At 40.8% G+C, this 22630-nt stretch overlaps 1 protein-coding gene across 4 annotated transcripts in view; it reads right to left on the bottom strand.

Moving 5' to 3' along the window:
* The window catches only part of PDGFRB (platelet derived growth factor receptor beta), a 68910-nt gene that overhangs the window by 24734 nt on the left and 21546 nt on the right, over positions 1–22630 (bottom strand). For 2 of the 4 annotated variants that reach the window (XM_074212646.1, XM_074212648.1), the window contains exons 2-12: positions 19854–19936; positions 17346–17654; positions 15795–16061; positions 14054–14181; positions 12580–12754; positions 12112–12304; positions 9636–9751; positions 9340–9463; positions 7744–7955; positions 746–840; positions 23–155 (exon numbers count right to left, since the gene is read on the bottom strand). In XM_074212646.1, the coding sequence (XP_074068747.1) occupies positions 23–155; positions 746–840; positions 7744–7955; positions 9340–9463; positions 9636–9751; positions 12112–12304; positions 12580–12754; positions 14054–14181; positions 15795–16061; positions 17346–17654; positions 19854–19872 (1771 nt within the window). In that variant the 5' untranslated portion in view covers positions 19873–19936. Of the gene's footprint in view, positions 1–22; positions 156–745; positions 841–7743; positions 7956–9339; positions 9464–9635; positions 9752–12111; positions 12305–12579; positions 12755–14053; positions 14182–15794; positions 16062–17345; positions 17655–19853; positions 19942–22630 lie in introns of all 4 variants that reach the window. The other 2 variants (XM_074212647.1, XM_074212645.1) reach the window with 1 other exon arrangement.

Genomic DNA, 22630 nt, shown 5'->3' with positions numbered 1-22630 from the left:
GAAGAGAAGTTAGTTCACTGACCGAGCACAAGTCGTTCTCGGGGCAGTTCCCAGGTAGAGTCATAGGGCAGCTGCATGGGATCCACATAGATGTATTCATGTCCATCATAGCTCACAGATTCAATCACCTTCCAGCGGATCTCATAGCGGGGTTTCTGGGAAAGAGGGAAAACAGCAATAATAGGATCGTGGAAATTCACCTAAGCCAGGGCTTAATCTATACAAAGAAGAGAAGGTGCCAAGGACCCTCCCCAGGAAACCAGCAACTATGGACAACTGTAGAAAGTTTCAACAAGGACTTGAAAAGCTAGAAGCCAGATTTCTGCAGGTCCAAGTCTTTGTGCCTTAGACATTGGACAAGGGGATCACTTCCCACCAGACCATGGAGGTAGGGACTCTGGCCCATCTTAACTTGGATCCATCAATATTTAATATAAAATTCAATATGCATATTATTAATTGTATTTACGGGTTTTACAAATATATAATCTATATCAGATTGCACACTATCTCAGGGAAGGGGGAAAAGAGGGAAAACAAGATAGAATTTAAAACTAAAACTTAGAAAAACAACAAATGTTAAAAATTATTTTTTCATGTAATTGGGGAATAATGAATTTTTTTAAAAAAAATTAATCAGATTTAGGATAGAATAAAAGAATTTAAGTGCAAGGCTAAGGTCAGGAGTGAATGGAAAGATCTTAGGCCAGGTACACATGAGAGAAAGGTTACAGAATCTACTTACCTTCTGCCATAGAACGATAAGGATGACCATGGAGATGATTGTGAGGACCACTAAGGCCAGGATGGCTGAGATCACAACCACCTTGAAGGGTAGGGCTGGAAGCAGAGAATAGGTAATTCACCCTCATATGAGGTTATCACCAAACACAAAGATAAAATTCTGAAAAGTCCCCCCAGTCACCCTAATTCTTCCCACTTCTAGTCTGGACCCCTTTACCTTGTCCAACACCATTTGAGTCTGCCCAAGAAAAGATATTTTTTCCTCTCCAAAACCCCAGGAACCCATCCCATCCATCCCTAACCATCCAATCAATCCTACCATAAATGCCAAACCTAACAAACAAAAAATCTGTCCAGGAGCTTTTACTTTCCTGGGCAACTAAGGTTAAACCTTCAGCTTCTGCTTTTCAGTGTGAGATCCTGAATATTCTCTTACCAAAGTCAAACACTTAGCTTTCTCACCTCAATTTCAAGCTTTTAGCCTCCTCTCCCCAACATGAGAACCTTAAGCTCCCTCTCCCCAATTAAATTAAATTCAAGTCAGCTCAGTTCAATTAAACAAGTGTTTATTAAGTACCTAATATACACAGGACCCTGTACTTGGCTCTGAAGACAGACAGACAGACAGACACACACACACACACACACACACACACACACACACACACACACACACACACAGAGTTCTTACCATCCAGAAACTTACAATCTAATAAAGAGGATAAAATGTTGATGAATGACATATTCATGGAAGAGTGAGCTAAATACAAAGGGAAGGTCAAGGCAAACTCACAAGAAATTTAAAGAAAGAACATTCCCTTAGGAAGAGGAAGGAGAGTCAATTTTTGCTGGGAAGGGATTTTAACAGACAAAAGTGTTGAAGAAGCCTATTCTAGGCATGGGACAGCTAGTGCATAGTATACAGGCCTGAAATCAGGAATATTCTTTTTTCTGAGTTCAAATTCAACATCAGACACTTACTCGCTATGTGATCCTGGACAAGTCACTTAACTCTATTTTGCTCCTCTTTTCTCACTTGTAAAATTAACAGGAGGAGGAAATGGCAAATTACTCCAATATTTTTGCCAAGAAAACCACAAAGGGTGTCATGAAGAGTCAGACTTGACTGAAAAATGACTCAACAACAAGAAAATTCCAGGCATAAGGATGATTTAAGCAAAGATAAGAGTAGCAATGAGGAAAAATAGGATGGGGATGATTCTGTAAGATATCATCTTACAGTAAGATAGCAGAGTGGATAGAGCACCTGCCCTGGAGTCAGAGCCTGAGTTCAAATCCAGCCTCAGACACTTAAATATTACTTAGCTGTGTGACCTTGGGCAAGTCACTTAACCCCACTGCCTTGCAAAAAAAACAAAAAAAAGTATTATCAAGAATATAAACTATGTGGGAAAAAATAGTATGAATAAGGACAGAAATGTAAGATGGATTCAGAATGTTGAGTCCTTTGAATGCTAGGACAAAGAATTTAATCTTTATTCACTGGGTCATAGATTGTAGGGAATCATTTGAGGAGGAGGAGAGAGATATTATGAGACTGGACAATTTGGAAGACTGTCAGCAGGGGTGTAAATAGTGCATTTGAAAAAAAGAAAAATTGCAGGAAGGAAAACAATTGGAGGCAGCATAGTACAGAGGAAAAAGTCAGAAATACTGAGTTCAATTCCTACCTCTAAAACTTCCCACCTATGTGACCTTACACAGACCTCAATTTCCTCAGTTGTAAAATGAAGGGATTGGTAGATGGCTTCTGAAATTGTGGCCAGCCTTAAATTCATTTAGAAGACTATTGTAATAAATCTAGGAGGAGGCATTAAGGACCCAAACTAAGGAAGCACAGTTAAATATCAACAGAACCCTAACAATTTATTGGGGAAGAACCAAAAATATACTCTGATGTTTGAGTCTGTGTTTCTAGGATAGGAATAGAGATACAAAAAGGTAGCATTTGGAAGAAGATAGAACTTTTTTTCAAGTTATTTATTTATTTATTTTGAATTTTACAATTTTTCCCCTAATCTTACTTCCCTCCCCCCTCACCCCCCCACAGAAGGCAGTCTGTTAATCTTTACATTGTTTCCATGGTATACATTGATCTAAGTTGAATGTGATGAGAGAGAAATCATATCCTTAAGGAAGAAAAATAAAGTACAAGAAGATGGCACTCTAAAAATATAGTGCATCTAGTCTCAGACACCTACTAGTCATTTGACATTGGGCAAATCACTGGATCTGTTCGCTTCATTTTCTCTTCTCTAAAATGGGAATAATAATAACACCTATGTAATTTCCTTCTCCAGACCATTTTACATGAGAATGAAGAACAGAGACAAACATTTAGCAAGTGACTTGCCAAGGATCACACACCTAGAAGGTGTCTGAGGCTGGTTTTGAATTCTAGTCTTCCTGTCTATAAGGTCAGTACTCTATTCATTGTACCACCTAGTTGTGAGGATCAAATGAGATAATATTTGTAAAATTCTTAGAAAACTTTAAAAGCATTACATAAATGTTAGTTGCTGTTATATTTGGGGGAGATGATGATGAGTTCATTGTTGGAGAATGGTTAATTCAAGACATGTTGAGTTTGAATGGGGCATAAAGCTGATGGCTGGAGCTCAGGGAGACATAAGGATTAGAAATATAGATTTGAGAGTCACCTGTCTAGAGATGGTAAATGAAGTCTTTAGAAAATGATGCAGGGGGGCGGCTAGGTGGCGTAGTGGATAAAGCACCAGCCTTGGAGTCAGGAGTACCTGGGTTCAAATCCAGTCTTAGACACTTAATAATTACCTAGCTGTGTGGTCTTGGGCAAGCCACTTAACCCCCATTTGCCTTGCAAAAAAAAAACTAAAAAAATTTTTAAAAAAATTAAAAAAAGAAAATGATGCAGGAGAAAAGGTAGAGAGAGAAGACAATAGGGCAAAGGACAGAGACCTTGGGAGACTTCTATGTTTAAAGGACAATTAAAAAACAGAAATAAGAACATGAAAGAGCAATCTGAGAAGTAGAAAGAGAACTTTGCAAGTGTATTTTCAGAGAAGCCAGTGAGAGAAGAGCATCACATTTGCTATTATTGTTCAGTCATTTCAGTTATATCCAACTTTATGACCACAGTTGGGGTTTTCTTGGCAAAAATACTGGAGTAGTTTGTCATTTCCTTCTTCAGATCATTTTACATTAGAATGAAGAAACTGAGGTAAACACCTGGCAAATGACTTGCCAAGGATCACACAGATGGTAGCTGTCTGAGACTGGTTTTGAATTCAGGTCCTCCTGACTATAAGGGTCAGTGCTCTATCTATTGCACCACCTAGTTGCAAAGAGAGCACCACAAGAAGTCAAATCCTCCAGTAAAGTAAAGAAGGATAAAGAATGAAGTGAGAGTGAAGGAGAGTTAGAAAAAGAGATGTTTCAATAAAATGAGAAAATGACAGTCACATTACAAGGGACTGAAGAGTAAATGAATGGTGGGGAAGTAGAAGCAAGATTATTCTTTTTACAAGTTTGGCAGTGAAGGAAAGGAGAGAGACCTGTTGATAGTTTTAAGGCATGTAAGAGTCAAAGGCATGGAAGAGTCATATGAGGAAAAGAGCCCTAATGAAAGGGCAGTTTTGTTAAAGTCAACAAAGATGCCAAGTAAAGTAAAGCAATGCCAAATCCAGCTTTCTTTCCATCAGATTGTATTGCTTTGTGTCAAGGGAAGTTTGGTTGCATGGATTTTCTTCTTTCCTTCCTTCCTTCCTTCTTTCTTCTTTCCTTCTTTCCTTCTTTCCTTCTTTCCTTCTTTCCTTCTTCCTTCCTTCATTCTTTCTTTCCTTCTCTCCTTTCTTCCTTCCTTCTCTTCTTCCTTCCTTCCCTCATTTCTTCCTTCCTTTCTTTCTCTATTCCTTCTTCTTTTCCTTCCTGCCTTCTTCCTTTCTTTTTAAGGATTGAAGAGACCAGAATATATTTGAAAGCAGTCACCAACAAGCATTTATCAAGCACTCATTATACTCTAGACATATGACAATAGGAGCTAGGGATACAAAAAAAGGAGAAATATAGACAGTCCTTACACTCAAATCTCCTCACATCTAATGGGGAAGACACAAGCAGAGGAGAATGAGTCAATGGAGTTCAGGAAAAAGGCTGGAAATTCATGAAGGAGAGAAGACAAGATCTTAAAGGAGAGGAGAGACAAGAGCAAAGGTATTAATTAGCCTTAGTTAGGAGAAGGATTGATGAGAAAAGAGATACTGGTTTGGAATCATCATGGAAGGAAATGGAAAGAGTCAATAGGAGAAACAAAAGGATTATATGGTTTGGCAAAAAAGCTGATGTTGAGGTGAGAGATCATCACTTTGTGGTTGACCAAAGAAATAGGGTTTTGTGAATCACTTCTTATATGTTTGGTTGCATGTGGATGGGGTGGAGATGATAAAACTCCATTGTCAGATCCTCTTCTTTCCAGCTTTATTATTCCCTTCTTCTACACTTATCACACAAATTAAATCAGATTTAAATAACTGGGCAAACATCAACTGCTCATGGATAGGTAGAGCTAATATAATAAAAAAATGACAATTCTACCAAAACTAAATTACCTGTTTAGTGCCATACCAATCAAAATTCCAAAAAATTACTTTAATGAGTTAGAAAAAGTTGTAAGTAAATTCATATGGAGAAATAAAAAGTCAAAAATTTCCATGGATTCAATGAAAAAAAGTGCAAAAGAAGGGGGCTTAGCCCTACCTGATCTAAAATTATATTATAAAGCACCAGTCTTCAAAACTGTCTGGTATTGGCTAAGAAATAGAGTGGAATAGACTAGGAATAGCAGGAAACGATTATAGTAATCTGCTATTTGATAAAACCAAAGAGTCTAGCTATTGGGATAAAAACTCTTTCTTTGATAAAAAACTTCTGGGAAAATTGGAAGTTAGTATGGAAGAAACTTAGATTAGACCAACACCTCACACCCTATACAAGATAAGATCCAAATGGATACAGGATTTAGACATAAAAAAATACTATAATCAAATTAGAAGATCAAGGAGGACTAGTTTACTTGTCAGATCTATGGAAAGGGAAGCAGTTTATGACTAAGGAAGAGATGGAGAACATCACTAAAAACAAACTAGATGATTTTGATTACATTAAATTAAAAAGGGTTTGCACAGACAAAACCACTGTAACCAAGATCAAAAGAAATGTAGTGAACTGGGAAACAATCTTTACAGCTAATGTTTCTGACAAAGGACTCATTTTTAAAATATACAGAGAACTGAGTCAAATTTTTTTTTTAAAAAAAGCCATTCCCCAATTGACAAATGATCAAAGAATATATGAAAAGGCAATTTACAGATGAGATCAAAGCAATCCATAGTCATATGAAAAATTGCTCTAAATCATTACTTACTAGAGAAATGCAAATTAAAGCTTCTCTGAGGTACCACCTCACACCTCTCAGATTGGTCAATATGACCAGAAAGGATAATGATCATTGTTGGAAGGGTTGTGGGAAATCTCGGACACTATTACACTGTTGGTGGAGCTGTGAACTCATCCAACCTTTCTGGAGAGAAATTTGAAACTACGCCCAAAGGGCAACAAAAAATGTGCATACCCTTTGATCCAGCAATACCACTACTGGGTCTATACCCTGAAGAGTTGATGAAAAAGGGTAAAAACATCACTTGTACAAAAATATTCATAGCAGCCCTATTTGTGGTGGCAAAGAATTGGAAATCAAGTAAATGCCCTTCAGTTGGGGAATGGCTTAGCAAACTGTGGTATATGTATGTCGTGGAACACTATTGTTCTATTAGAAACCAGGAGGGATGGGAATTCAGGGAAGCCTGGAGGGATTTGCATGAACTGATGCTGAGTGAGATGAGCAGAAGCAGAAAAACACTATACACCCTAACAGCAACATGGGGGAGATGATCAACCTTGATGGACTCGTTCATTCCATCAGTGCAACAATCATGGACAATTGGGGCTCTCTGCAATGGAGAATATCATCTGTATCCAGAGAAACAACTGTGGAGTTTGAACAAAGACTGCGGACTATTACTCTAAATTTAGAAAAAATACTGATATCTTATTGTCTGATCTTGCTATCTCTTATACTTTATGTTTCTTCCTTAAGGATATGATTTCTCTCTCATCACACTCAATTTGGATCAATGTATACCATGGAAACAATGTAAAGACTGACAAATTGCCTTCTGTGGGGGGTGGGGGGGGAGGGAAGTAAGATAAGGGGGAATTGCAAAACAAAATAAATAAAATCTTTAATTAAAAAAAATTTTAAATAAAAAAAATTATTCCCTTCCTCTGAAAGAGCTCCCCTCATATCTGGACCCTCTCCAGACTGGTGATGCGACTTCTTTTACCCTACCATTCCATTTCCCCAAATAGCCTCTGGACAAACTGTCTTCTTCTTCTAAAGCTAGTCACTCAATCATTAGGAATTCACTGGTCTTGCTGTCAAAAGACTAGAGTGATTGTCTGGGCTCTGATACTAGTTCTCACTTTACTTCTCTATAATAAAACCTTATTTAATAATATTTGCACTACCTGGTTCACAGGGTTGTTGTGAGAAAGATGCTTGGTAAATCTTAAATGCCATATAAAGGTATGCAAATATTATTATTATTGTTGTTGTTGTTATTTTTATTAATGGTGGTCCTGTTATTCCCTGCCTAACAAAAAAAAAAGAACTCAAGTCCCCTTGGTATCCCTCTAAATAAGCAACTACCCCATCAAAAATATTTGTTCCTCTGTCTGCATAGAATAATATTTTTTAGGATATTTCTCTTCTATATCTGTGGTCTGTTTCAGCTAATTATTGCATCTCCTCAATTCACTCTATATAGAACTTGAGTGGTTCCTGATCTGGGCTTCGGCTGGGGATTGGAAGGAAAAATAATTGGACCTCTCAGAGCTATGCCCCTGTGTCTGGCTACTATGGCTATGGACCTTGGGACTTACAATGTGGAACAATGGTGACTTCCTTGCTGTCTCTCCCCAGAAGGTTGTGTACATCACAGATGACAGACAGTGGTTGGTCCACACGTTGCAAGCGCAGGATGCTGACTACCTCAAACAATTTCTCTTGCTCCCAGTAGGTAACATTGGTTTCCAGTTGGGTTTCCTCCTTGGAGCTGTTCCCCAGTGGAGTAGGCAGAACATCACGGGGACACCTATTTGGGATGGAACCCCAGCATAATCACTGTTTGTCCTACTTTATCCAGGTTACCAGACCATCGTTTCATCCACCAGTCTAACTACCCTTTCCTCCCAAATTTCCTTTTTGTCTAATGGTTTAGACTCCAGGAGTTTTTAACCAAGTGTCTCTAAATTTTTAAAAAATATTTTGTTATCTATATTTTAATATAATAATTTGTTTTCTTTGTAATCCTAGGAATTTTATTTTATGCACTTAAAAATATTATTCTGGGGAATCCATAGACTTCACCAGACCTTCCAAGGTGTTTATGTTGAAGAAAAGGTGAAGAATCCCTACTCAGTCAGTCAACAAGCTCTTTTTGCTATGTTCCATGTTAAGCAGTGAAAGAACAAAGAAAGGCAAAAAGAATTAGTCCCTGCTCTTGAGGAGGAAGAGGTATCCAAACAATTATATATGAACAAAATATGAATGCAGGATAATTTGGAAAGAATCAACTAAGGGAAAGTATTAACATTAAGAAGGATTAGTAAAGACCTCTTGTAGAAGGTGAATCTAGAGTGTCAGCTTCTATTCCCCTTTACCTCACAGGGGCCTTTTGGCAATGTCAGAGAGGAATAGTAGTTGCTTGGATAACCTGGTCTACTGATGATAGGCTTAAGGGAAATCTTTATCTCCTACAACTCCTTTCCTCAATTCTTCTATATCAGAACCTGTTATTGCTCAGCCCACTAGCTCCTTTATAAATGCTGCCCTTTCTTGCTCTCCCTCCAAGAGGCTCTCTTGGTCCCAGATGAATTGTTGAGCTATGGGTAGCCAAAAGGAGAAATTCCAAGGAGAAGAAAGGAGTTATGAGGAGTTCAGTTCTGCCAGCTCTCAAGAACTGGCCTGTTTTAGTGAGTGAATGAGCTTGTGCCTCTGATTAAAGGGCCAAGAGCATCTATAGAAAGAAATCACTTGGTAGCTGGATCAATGTAGAATAGATGAAAGGAAGAACTTTCCTTCAGTTTATAAGGTACAGAACCATGCTAGCTATAGGGTCTCTCTTTCTCAGTGTTTTGATAACAAAAGAAATCATCTCTATCTTGGGGCAATGAAAGAGCCAAAAGCAGTGGAATGGATGAAATGCTATTTGAGTTTATCTCCTTTTGGGCTCCCAGACCAAATTCAAGGGTTTGATGGTTCTATGTACCTTAGGAGCTTTGAATACATATTTCCCCAGCACCATTTAAATGTAAGTTCTTTAAGGGCAGGGAATATTTTTGCTTTTTTTTTTTGTATCTTCTGAATTTAGCACAGTGTCTGACTCATAGCAAACACCTAATAAATACTTGTTGATTGATTTCTCCTTTGTCCTGTAAGCTGAAGGCCTTAGGCACTTGATTGGGGTCTCCACTCACCTCTTAAAATCACTGCAACTGAACCAGTTAAGGACAGGCTGTGGCATTCCCTGGCTTCGGCAAGTAAGGAGCTGCTCCCCACTGCTGGGGTGGCTCTCGCTCAGATCCATCACTTTAGCAGGAACTGTCCAAAGTGGGGCAAAAAGAGGAGCATCAGTATGGGGGCAGAAGGGAAGAGGATGAGCTAAGTCAAGGACTGGGAGAAGGAGGTAGGGAGGGAATTGAGGGGTGTGGAAGGCTAGGGAAGGAAAAGAAAGAATGGGAGGGGGTGAGCCCTCTAAGGTACCTCTCCTCACCATTGATCTGCAACTGGAAGGAGAATGAGTCAGCATCATCATCATGAAAGGCTCTGAGGGTATAATGACCCCCTTCATTCACCTTTACTCGTACTAGGGTCAACTCTGACACATACCTGTGGAGAACCACACCCAGGAAGGAAACATTACAGACTTATGGAAGCTTAAAGTTGGAAAGCACCCTAGAAAACATCCCACCCCAACAGTGTCTCAGTTCTAAATTTCTCTATTCCTGTCAAAGGTACCACCATCTGTTAAGACATCTAGGTTTACAATCTTGGTGCTGTCCTTCACTGTTTCTTCTTACCCTTCACTTCTCCCTTAATACTATCAGTTGTGGGGGCAGCTAGGTGGTACAGTGGATAGAGCACCAGCCCTGGAGTTAGGAGTATCTGAGTTCAAATCCAGCCTCAGACACTTAATAATTGCCTAGTTGTGTGACCTTGGGCAAGTTACTTGACCCCACTGCCTTAAATAAAAAAAAAATACTATCAGTTGTGAATTTTCCCTCTTCAACATCTCTCCCTTTCTCCTGTATCACCCTTATTACCTCTAACTCAGAGTATTATAATAACCTCCTAAATGGTCTCCATGCTTAGAATCCCTATAGGATGCAATCCATCCTTTAGACAGCTGACTGCTCAAGAAATTTCAGTGCTTCCCAATTAATAATTTTCCAGACAAAATACAAACTCCTCAGTTTGACATTTAAAGCCCTTCATAGTCTGGCTGCATCTTTTCAGACTTATTTCATATCATTCCTCCCCATGTACTCTCTAGGCTCCAGGAAAACTGTCCTATTTGATTTGAATTTTCAAATCCTGTTGTCCAAAGTCATCTTCTGCCTCCAAGTCTCTGCATATAGCTGTTTACATGTCTCCTTTCCCCATTACACTGTGAGCACCTTGAGAACAGAGATTATCTTTTGCCTTTCTGTATATAGTCACCACAGACTGCTAAGTGATACAATGGATAGTGTTTTAGCCCTGGAGTCAGGAAAACCTGAGTTCAAATTTGACCTCAGATACTTCCTAGTTGTGTGACCACGGTCAAGTTACTTAACCCAGTTTGTCTCAGTTTCCTCATCTATAAAATGAACTGGAGAAGGAAATGGCAAATCATTCCATTATCTCTGCCAAGAAAACCCAAATGAGATATCAAAGAGTCATAAACAACAACAATATTTTCAGTACCATGCCTATAACAGGGTAAGCAATTAATAACTCTATTAACTGACAATCATTGTACTCCTTCTCACCCTGTTATCTCAGAATCCCTGGTTTCCTTTAAGCTTCATCCCAGGTTTTCCTTCATCCAGGAAGCCTTTCTTGATCTCTCTAGCTGCCTTTTCTAAAATTATATTGCATTTTCATGTCTGTGTAAATGTTGTATCATTGTCTTCTCACTCCCCTTCCCAAGCAGAATGTAAGCTTCTGGAGGTCAGAGACCATTTTTGTTGGATATGTATCACCAGAGTCTAATACTGTATCTTTCTCATAGTTGGCTCTTAAATGATTTATTGAATCTAATTTAGTCTAAACCTCTAACTTTAAAGATGGTAAAACTGAGTCACAGAGAGGACAAGTGTCCTTCCCAAAATACTATAGTGGCAGAAACAGTATTAGAATTCCAGTCTTCTGGGTCCTAAATCTAGATCTCTAAGATGCTAGTGCAGTCCTGTGCTTCTTTCTACTACACTAAGAGTTGGGATTCATCAGCTGTTATGATGGAACAAGGGCTCTGGCAGTGTGTGTGTGTGTGTGTGTGTGTGTGTGTGTGTGTGTGTGTGTGTGAGTGTGCATGCATGTTTTTATGGCTACTTGGTGGAGAGGGGGTAGAGGAAGCTATTTAGATTGCAAAGATAACTAAACCCAAGAACATGGTACTTAATCCATAGGCAGTCAAGTAGCTAGTGCAGGCATTCTTCTTTTCTCTCTTCTCCTTTCCCTGCTATTCCTCTCTCTTCTTCTCTCTCTGCTTCTAACCATTCTCACACCTTCCCACCTCTCTCCCCCTACCTTCTCTTTCTCTCCCCTCTTCTCCCTTTTTCTGCTCCTCTCTTCCTCTCTCCTCTCTTCTCTTCCCCTCTCCTCTTTACTCTCCCCTTCTCTCTCCTCTCCTCCTTTCTCTACTCCCATCTTCTTCCCTTTCTCTCTCCTTATTATTTCCACTTAAAATAACTCATGTCCTGGTTCCTACTTTATTGCAATCATATCTCTGTTTCTCCCCCTATCCTGGACAACCCTCTTTTGAGTAAAGTCAAAGCCTCCTGCTCCCAGTTAATGCCTATAGCTCTGGCCTCCACCTAGACATTGGTACATAAAGAATACATCTTTAGGAAAGGTGTCAGTGGCAGACCAGAAAGTATCTCTAAGGACTGAGGTCAAGCTGATGTTAGCCTAGGATCATGCTAGAGAAAGTGATGATACAAATTTCATCCATATCTTGCCTTCTCTTGTCAAGGAGTTTGGCTCACCTTGTCTCAGACAAATTCCTGGTAGAGATAGAGATCTCACTGGCAGTCCCAGAGCCCAGTGTCTGGTTGTCCTTGAGCCACACAATGGTGGGTGCAGGGTATGCTTCTATGAGCATCTGTAGTGTTCGACTCTTGTGCAGCTCGGCAAACTCCAGGTCATCCAAGTCCCCCAGAAACCTCACAAATCCTTTGTCTGAAAGAGGTCAAAGAATCAGAAGAAATGAGATCAGAATTTCAGAAGAGCCATGAGCTCAGAAAGGATGGAGAGGAGAAGATTTGGGCTCAGGGAAGAGTTAAGGAAATAGTGGCACTTCAAATATCATGAAATCTCCCAGAGATAGGTTCTGCATTTATACAGTAAACCAAGCATAGTTCTGATGCCTTGTTTCCCTCATTCTCAAGGGTGGTTCCATTCCCACATTTGTTTGGCCAGTGAGGTAAGAGTGAGGGTTGGACCTTTGCACTTACCAACCACAGTGATATTGACCCCTTTCATGTCCCTATGGCCGTTGTAGCTCTCTGAGACATTGCAGATGTAGGTACCAGAATCGCCCAGCTCAGCACTGGGGATATGCAGGATGGAACGGATGTCATACTCTACCCCTGACAGGAAGTCTGTCACTGGTTCCACCAGCCTCTTGCTCTGCAGAGATAGCACAGGAAAAGGGTCCCAGTTCCAGAGAAATCAGGGAAGGTTTAAAAGAAACCTTCAGGGTTAAATGGCATCAGAATAGGAAAGCCAATAGGCATGAATTTCCATGGCTTCCTCTATGACCCATGTGTATGAAGACAAAGAAGATATGCCAAAAGACTGGCTTATCTGACTTGGGGAAAGAATAACTAACTTCCAATTGAAAACTTCAGCCTACAGTATGACCAGGAAGGATAATGATCATTGTTGGAAGGGATGTGGGAAATCTGGGACACTGTTACACTGTTGGTGGAGCTGTGAACTCATCCAACCCTTCTGGAGAGCTATTTGGAACTATGCCCAAAGGGCAACAAAAATGTGCATACCCTTTGACCCAGCAATACCACTACTGGGTCTATACCCTGAAGAGATGAGGGAAAAGGGTAAAAACATTACTTGTACAAAAATATTTATAGCAGCCCTGTTTGTGGTGGCAAAGAATTGGAAATCCAGTAAATGTCCTTCAATTGGGGAATGGTTTAGCAAACTGTGGTATATGTATGTCATGGAATACTATTGTTCTATTAGAAATCAGGAGGGACGGGATTTCAGGGAAACCTGGAGGGATTTGCATGAACTGATGCTGAGTGAGATGAGCAGAACCAGAAAAACACTGTACACCCTAACAGCAACATGGGAGTGATGTTCAACCTTGAAGGACTTGCTCATTACATCAGCGCAACAATTGGGAACAATTTTGGGCTGTCTGCAAAGGAGAGTACCATCTGTATCCAGATAAGGAGCTGTGGAGTTTGAACAAAGTGCAAGGACTATTCCCTTTAATTCGGAAAAAAAAACCCAGATGTCTTATGGTTTGATCTGGTTACCTCTGAGAATTCTGTTCTCTTTAAGGATATGATTTCTTTCTCATCACACCCAATTTGGATCGAGGTACAACATGGAAACAAAGTAAAGACTGATGGAGTGCTATCTGTGGGGTGGGGGTGGGGAAGCAAGATTGGGGGAAAACTGTAAAACTCAAATAATATCTTTAATAAAAATTTTAAAAAAAGAAAACTTCAGCCTAATGCAGACCAGAAGGTCTCACTCTGAGGGTCCTTTGGAAGAAAGCATAGAGCCCAGTCTTTTATGACCCACCTCCATTCAGAGCCCTCCCTCCCTCATTGACATTGAGCATTGGCCCTGGCAAGAATGGCCACCCCCATCCCTTCTATCCTCCCTCTTTACCCTTGTGTCTGTCAAGACTGGACCACCTACCACCCTTCCCAAATCTCCTAATTGTTTCCTTACCTCCATTCGAGGATAGGTCCAGTCAAAGTTCACCATCTCATTACCCTTCACAATGCAGAGGACAGTGATGTTCTCACCCTTCCGTACCACAGTCTGAACTGCATTCACTGAGACATTGATGGATGAGACTGTGTAGAGAAAGAGGAAAGTGACCCTGAGCGATGTAGTCAGAAGTCTAGGGATTTGATATTTGATAAAAGATTTGAGATTTGGGAGGGGAGCGTCATCAGCTGAGCCTAATAAGATGAAATTGAAGAGGAATGAAGTGAGACATAGCAGCAGAAGTAGTATGATACAATGGGGAAAAAAATTCACTGGCTCTGGAGTCAGTGACTATGAGTTCAAATCCTGCTGCTGATGGTTACTGTGTTTGTTCTTCTACTATTCACTTAATTTCCCTGATCATTTCCCTCATCAGTTAAACCAAGGGGTTAAACTGATTGACTTCTGAGGTCTCTTCCAGTTTAGATCTATGACCTTATAATCTCCTCAAAGACATGTACAATAATGGACTGGATAGTAAGAAGGAATAATACAAAAGAGTATCATTATTGAATTGAACTGAATTGCACTGGCATCCAGAATCAAATTAAGTTCTATAGTGTATTGGATTGATACTTCTATGGAAAGGCATAGGCAAGAACAAACCCTCACATCAAAGACTCTCCACACATCAATGATCATTTCATCTCTTTGGGCCTCTGTTCCCACATCTATAAAATGAGGGGGTTAAACTTGATGAGTTCTGAAGTGCCTTGCAGTTCTAAATCCTAGAATTCCATGCTCCTAACCTTCCTCAATTTTTTCATGAATAAAATGAAAATAGCAATACCTGTCCCTCTCTACCTCATGTGATTACCATGCGATTCACAGAAGGTATGGAAAGTGAAACTTCTTTGGAAAAGACAAAATGATTGACATATGGGTGGGCTGATGATTATTACATGTGAATTTGTATTGTTAATATGGATAATTTATTAACTATTCATAGACGTGCTTAGAACCTGGGGACAGGCCAAGAGAAAACTATTCCCTGTCCTTGGTGCTGTAATATGACACTTAATTGGGAATGGGCTTTATGGGACTAAACAAATAGGTCTTCTTGCCTTTCTTCACATGATACCCCACCTCCCAACACCATACCTTTGTACAGGCTGCTTTCTAGGCTTAGGAATTAATTCCCTCTGTCCTATATAAGACCTTTCTTGATTCCAGTTGCTAGTGCCTCTTTTCTATCAAATTACTTTATATTTGTTGTGTGTGTATGTATGTATGTGTGTGTGTGCATGTGTGTACATGCCTGTTGGTTACTTCCAATAGACTAAAACTGCCTTAAGGACAGGGACTGCTTCATTTTTTATCTTTGAACACCCAGTGCTCAACAAAATGCTGTGACCACTAGATGGCACAATGTTTAGAGTGCCTCTAACTAGAGTTATAAAGATTTATCTTTTTTAGTTCAAATCTGCCCAAGATGTATTCTAGCTGTGTGACCCTGGACAAGTCACTTAACCATGTTTGCCTCAGTTTCTTCATCAGTAAAATGAGCTGGAGAAGGAAATTGCAAATCAATCTAGTATTTTTACCTAGAAAACCTCAAATGGTATCACAAAGGTTGAAGAACTATTGAACAACAACCCTTCTTTGTCTGGCACAAAGAAGGTGATGGATAAACACACCCTGATTTGTAGAAGGGAAAAGAGGTGCAAGGGAAGTTAGCCCAGGAGGGCAAGGTCCTCACCTTGGATGCGGTAGACATAATAGGTTTCTGAGTCTACCTCTCTCTCATCAATGATGGTTTTGCAGATGTAGGTCTTGTCCTCAAAGGGGCCAGTGAAGCCACGTTGGTGGTCATAGGGAACAGGTAGTGACACGTCCACCTTCTTCTCATGCAGTGTCACCACCAGGTTTGGATCAGTCACTCTACATGGGATTGTTGTCTCACTGTCTCCCGTGAAGAAGATGAACAGCTCTTCAGGATCCACAGGGAGGAAGCCCACAGAGATGTCTACAGAATGATGAGGAGACAAGAATGGGTTAAGGAAGCAGACAGGAGTGAGAATCCTAGAGGAAGAGTCAAATCATAATGTGTCCCAGAGACATTGGCTTCTCTACTGGGATTCCCTTCCACCTAACCCCTAAAACTGAAACTTCTGCCTTGCCAAAGCTTGAAAAGAAAGATTAGTAAATCCATATTGATGTATGGTGGCAAATGACTGAGGAAGTTCAACTTGATTCTAGATAGAGGAGTTTGGACATGATTCATAGACAATGGGGAGTCAGGGGAAATTTTTTAAACAAAGAAATAACAGGATTAGAAATATTAGAAAGATCAATCAAGAAGAATATGCTGGATGTATTAGGGAGGGAATAAATTCCAAGATGGAACCTTGATTAGGAGGTCATTACAGAGCAGCTAGATGGCACAGTGGATAGAGCACCAGCCCTAGACACAGGAGGACCTGCATTCAAATCCAGTCTCAGACATTTAATACTTACTTAGCTGTGTGACCTATGTGTCATTTAACCCCATTGCCTTGCAAAAAACAAAACAAAACAAAACAAAAAGACTTGCATTTAAGTCAGGCCTCAGACATTTACTAGCTGTGTGACTCTGGGCAAGTCATTTCACCCTGATTGCCTCAAAAACAGTATTCACAATAACTGGGTGACAGAGAGCCATCTCTACATGAACCTCACCAAAAAAAAGATGAGAATGGGGAAAAATAAACAAATAAACTTCAAATAGCCTTGAAGATTCAACAGATAAACTGAATTGGATCAGCAGAACTTTTCCCCACAGCTGTGCAGACATAACTCTGAGGAATGAGAAGTTAACAATAACAGTTTGAATAGCTGTTGCCTGAATACTCAAAATATTCAAATTGTATGGAATGAAAAACTGCAAAATATATTTAGTAGAAGAAATTTATGGGGAAAGGATGAATTCCTGTCATCCTGATTGTCAATGGGGCTGTCCCAAAGTTGCATGAGGTGAATCTAAAGAAGGTGAGCTCAAATCTCAATACACTTATTCAATCACAAAATGCAACCTTTTATCTAATTTCATAATAATCCAAAGATCATAAATCTATAAGCAGAATACAAGGTTGGGTTTAGATCTTTTCAATCTGAACACTTATCTCGAAAAGATGAAAAGAATGAAATCACAGTGAAAATAGTTATAATAATGATATTCCTTGGGCGGGGACAGCAAAGATCAGGATCCCAGTGTGTCACTGTAAGAAGTGGGCAGGGACCTTCACTATTGGACCTCAGAGCTACCACTCACCTGGGACAAAGATGTAGACCCGCTTCTGCCCACCAAACTCCAGTCCCTGAGAGCCATTGTAGGAGCATATGTACTCTCCTGTGTCGAGGCCAGTGACATTGGTGAGGGTCAAGATGCTGGAGAAGGTGCCATCCTGTGTCTCAAGAACAGGTGGTAGGGTCTGTTGGGGAATTTTTTCCCAGATCACTGGGGCATCCCCTGTGCAAGTCAGGACAAAGGTACTGGAGACGTTGAGGACAAACTCTGAGCCATGGGGAGTTATCTTCAGTGACTCAACCTCAGGCAACAATACCAACAGCCACAGCCAAGCTTGGAAAGAAAAGGAGACAAAAAGGAGTATAAAGGAGAAGATCTAAGATACCCCATTCAGAGCTTCTCCAATACATAAACTATATTTGGAATCAGAGGAGCTAAGTTTGAAACTTGACCTTGCTAGTTTTAACAAGTCACTTAGGGGCAGCTACATGGCATAGTGAATAGAGCACTAGCCCTGGAGTAAGGAGGACCTGAGTTCAAATTTGACCTTAGACAATAATAATTGCCTAGCTATGTGACTTGGGCAAGTCACAATTGCCTTCCAAAAAAAGTCACTTAATCTCTCTCTCTCTCTCTCTCTCTCTCTCTCACACACACACACACACACACACACACACACACACACTCAGTTTCTTCACCTATAAAATGGGATTGTGAGAGTAGAGAATTTTTTTAAAATTTATTTATTATTTCAAAAGATAGTTTTCAACATTTACCTTTTTGCAAGATTTTGAGTTTCACATTTTTCTCCCTCCTTCCTTTCCCTCCCCCTTCCCTTTGATAGCAAACAATCTGATAAAGGTTATACATGTATAACTATGTTAAACATATTTCCATGTTGAAACTAGATTATTTTTAAGAGCCTTTCTAACTGATGAATCCTTTGAGCTTATTACTGCTATTAGAACACAGGTCCTTCTGTAATCCCTCTCTCTAAGGATAATGTCTTCATTTAAAATAGCAGATGCCTCACCTTCTGCTGGTCTCTGGGTCAAGCTTCTCTATACTGGAGAGTGAGTTGAGAAGACCAACCCAACTCACTCTGGCATTCCCAGGATTGTCCCAGTACTTGTGATCACTGGTCCCCATCCTTTTTTACCTAATCTTGGCTCTCAAGGTTCCCCATCTGTCCAGGTTCCAGTTCCATAGTTCCCAGCAATGAAACCAGTTGAGAGCCAAGGAGAAGTAGTGGGAAATCCCCAGGAAACAATCTCTAGACTTCTGGCTTCCTGCATTGCTTCCTAGGCCATTTCCTGCCCTTCTGCCCTACTGCCATTCTCTTGCTTAGGCTTGGTTTGGGCCAGAGCCTATAGATCCAACTCCAGAACCATTCTGGAGCAGGGAAGGAGTTAGAGTGATTTGGGAAACTAAGACATGGACAGGAGGGTCAGGACATTGGCAGAAAGATGTACACTTACTATTTGAAAATCTTATAATAGTCACATAACAGCACACTTCACTTTCCTGCCCATCTCCGTGTTTTATTCATCCTTGACTCCACTAGAGTATCAATGCAATGTTGATTGTACTAAGTAGATAAATGTTTGTTTGATAAATTAAAGAATTAATCTGATCGGTTGTTTGGTTGATTGATCACTTTATTGGTTGATCCCTCAGTCTGGATTCCATTTCATACAGACATAATGTCTTAGGCATGGAGGTGAGGTATAGAAAAGAAACTATTGATAGCCTTTAGGTGAGGTGTGATAGGTTCAACATCCATGAAATGTATAAACCAGAGAACCTTAATCTGAAGCATCTGGAAAAGTGTTGCCATGAACAGGACAAACAGACAAATGACGGGTCTGAAGAAAAATTAGCGTATATAAAAGGATAGGAACTGGTTGAGGAGAGACAAGAAGAGCTTCATGGAAAATGTGAGTTTGGAGGATAAGAGGATGGTGACTTGGTAGACAAGTAAGTCATTCCAAATAAGAAGAATGTTAAGTGATGCAGGGGGAAATACAAAAGTCATAAAAAGCAAAGATGGGGGGCGGCTGGGTGGTGTAGTGGCTAGAGCACCGGCCTTGGAGTCAGGGGTGCCTGGGTTCAGGTCCAGTCTCGGACACTTGGTAATTGCCTGGCTGTGTGGCCTTGGGCAAGCCACTTGGCCCCATTTGCCTTGCAAAAAACTAAAAAAAAAAAAAAAAAAAAAAAAAAAGCAAAGATGGAGTGAACTCCTAGAACTGATCTGTTTTAAAGATGAGGAAAATGAAGCTTGAAATCACTTTGGGAACACAGTAGGTAAACTGAGTTTCCAGAATCCTGTGTACTCTCCTCTGTTTTGCACCTCTTTCCCCTACCCTGCCAACCTTTGCTGTAGGGTTTCTGATCCAATAAGCCATCATTTTGTTTCCCTCTCTCCATCTCAACTCATGTTTTCTTACTCCTCTCTCTCTCTCTCTCTCTCTCTCTCACACACACACACACACACACACACACACACACACACACACACACACACACACTTACCTAAGAGGACAGGAAGCATCTTCAGACCTGGAGGCAGCACTGGCTCTCTCACTGGGGCCCAGCTGGGGTCTGTCCTTGTCTTTCTGTCCTGTCAAAGAAACTTGGATCAGGATCAACACAGGAAGTAGCCAAGAGAGGAGGGGAGAAAGAGCAGGGGAAAAGACAAGAGAAAAGGGGAAAGGGGGAAAGAGGAAAAAAGGGAAGGTGAGTAGGGATGAGAAAAAAGGGGAGAATGAGGAAGGGGTAGAGAAAAAACTGGAAGTAGAGGAAAACAAAGCAGGGCAACCATGGAATATGTGTTGGAATAGTTTCTGAAGGAGAGATAAAAACTGTGGCCCAAGTTCCCTTGAAGAGAAGGGAGCATGAGAAATAAAGGAAGAGGAGAATCTCTGGATCTCTTTACAGAGATGCAATCCTATAGGAGCCTAGCTTGGAGTTAAGGTGACTACATTTCTTAAATATATGTCAGAGACACATGGTCTGATAAAGGAGACCCCCTCCAGTCAGACCTCATTAAAAGTGTTTTTCTTTACTTGAAATCAAGACTGTAGGGGGAAAATATCTCATAAGGTCATCACATCCCATAGGACCAGGCTGCCCCAATCCCCCATTTCCCATGCTTTCCAGTGCCACTGGACTTTGAGTAGGATCCCTATTTCCTCCTCCCTCCCTATCTCCCTTTAGCCCCAGCTGGGATAGCTCAGTCAGTCCAGATAAGGGAAGTCACTAGCTGACCTCTTTCCCCATCCCATTACTACTACCCACTTGCACTTAACAGCCATCAGACAACATACTCCCTCCAAAACCCAAGTCTCTAAGACCCTCCCCCTCCACCATCTCTCAGTCCCTGCCAGAGTCCCCTCACTAACTTTCCTAAGCACAATTCCCAGTCCAGACAATTTGGAAAAAAGATTTAAAAGATGTACTCTGGGGAGGGAAAATGGTGGGGGGAATTAAACCAGTATCCAAAGAGGTCCCACGGGGGAGGGGGAGAAAGCACAACAGGAAATGAGGGTGGGCGGGAAAAGAAAATAGAAGGGAGAATTCTGACCATCGGAATTTGATGGGGGGCAGGGGCTGTTCCTATCTCCAGGCCACAGCAAGGACCAGGAAACCCAGGCATAGAGTGATTAGTGGAGGAAAGGATAGTCTCTTTTTAGGAGTCCCTCCAAGCCCCTGACAAGGGTCTTGGCCATAGTTCTCTCACCTCCCACCCCGTCTCCCCATTCCCCCTTGCCAATGCCCCCAATCTCACAAACATTCCTCACAGTCACTAAGAGAATTTGTTGTCTCTTGGGTTTTCCCTATAAAGACTGAAGATCCAGTGGAGAGGATGGGAGATGACATCAGGAGGGGGAGGGAAGTAGGGACTCAGCTTGGAGGCTAGGATGAGGGCTGGGCCAGGAGGGGGGCTGCAATGAAGAGAAGCAGGTCAATTATTGAGAGTAGGGATGGCACTTTATTATTGAGTGTAGGACTGAAGTGGACATTGGAATCCTTTCTCATCAATTCAGTGTTTTTCTCTTTCCTTACCCCCAGCATTTAGCATAGTGGCTGGAGAGGAAGGACTTAGAGGAAATGTTTGTTAACAGACTTATTGGCCAAAAGTTTTGTAAAACTTTTTTTCTTTCATTCATCATTCACAAAGTTTGCTCACTATGTGTAGGAAACAAGGCTAGGTGTTGTTGGGGGAACAAAGATAAGACAAACAAGCTGCCTGCCTTCCAGAGTCTAGAGGAGAAGATGAGGCAGGCAGGGAGAATCGATAGAATACTCAAAAGTATTCCAAGTTCCTAGATGAATTCTAGGTATGTGCAACCATGAAAATCAGATGAGGTGATGATACATCACCCATCATCAAAGTGGGGACAATTGGGGAAGATTTCAGGGAAGAGGTGGGTCTTGAGATGTAGAATTTTCTTGTTGAGAGGGACCTTGAAAAGTGAATTAGGTTTGGAGTCAGGAGACCTAGATTTGTTTCCCACAATAGACATGTAATTAAGACACTAGACCTCTCTCAGTCTCAGTTTCCTCTTCTGTAAAATGAAAGGGTGTTCTATAAAAAGAGCACTGGTTCTGGAATTAGACTACCTCAGTTCAAATCCTATCTCTGATGCTTACTACCTTGGTGAACTTAGAAAAGTTGCCCTAACCCTAAACCTCAGTTTACTCATCTGTAAAATGAGAGGACTCTGAAGTCCCTCCTAGATCTAGATCTATGGTCCTAAGATACAATCCTTACTAAGTTCCTTTTTGCTTTAAATATGTGTTGAATCAAGAAATTGGGCTAGGGTTTACTATTCAACTTCAGACACTTACTGTGTTACCCCAAACAAGTAACTTAACTCTACTTACCTCAGTTTCCTCATCTGTAAAATGAACTGAAGAAGGAAATGAAAAATCACACCAGTGTCTTTGCCAAGAAGAGCCATTAAAAAGTTAACACAATTCAAACCACTGAGTAACAACATTATGCCAAAGGAGAAGAGGGAAAATGTGCATTCTGAAGAGGGGGAGGCCTGAAGTTAAAAGAGGGGACAATAGATGAGCCTTACCCTTTGACTCAACTGAGGGGAACCCTAACTCTAAAACTGAGGCTAGATCATCAGGACTCATGAACACCTACAGAGTTTGAACTCTCACCCATAGGGACAGTCACTACAGGGTTTAGAGTAGGGGATTATTTTATGTTGAAAGAAGATGAATCTGACAATGAAAGGTTCAAAATGGGAGAGAAACCAGTGCCAAGTATCACACCGTGGCATAAAAAACCTTGC

The sequence above is a fragment of the Macrotis lagotis genome, chromosome 1, assembly GCF_037893015.1.
Source record: "Macrotis lagotis isolate mMagLag1 chromosome 1, bilby.v1.9.chrom.fasta, whole genome shotgun sequence".
NCBI classification, from domain to species: domain Eukaryota; kingdom Metazoa; phylum Chordata; class Mammalia; order Peramelemorphia; family Peramelidae; genus Macrotis; species Macrotis lagotis.
Note: the sequence above shows the minus strand (reverse complement) of the source record. Positions and strands in the feature narration are given on the sequence as shown.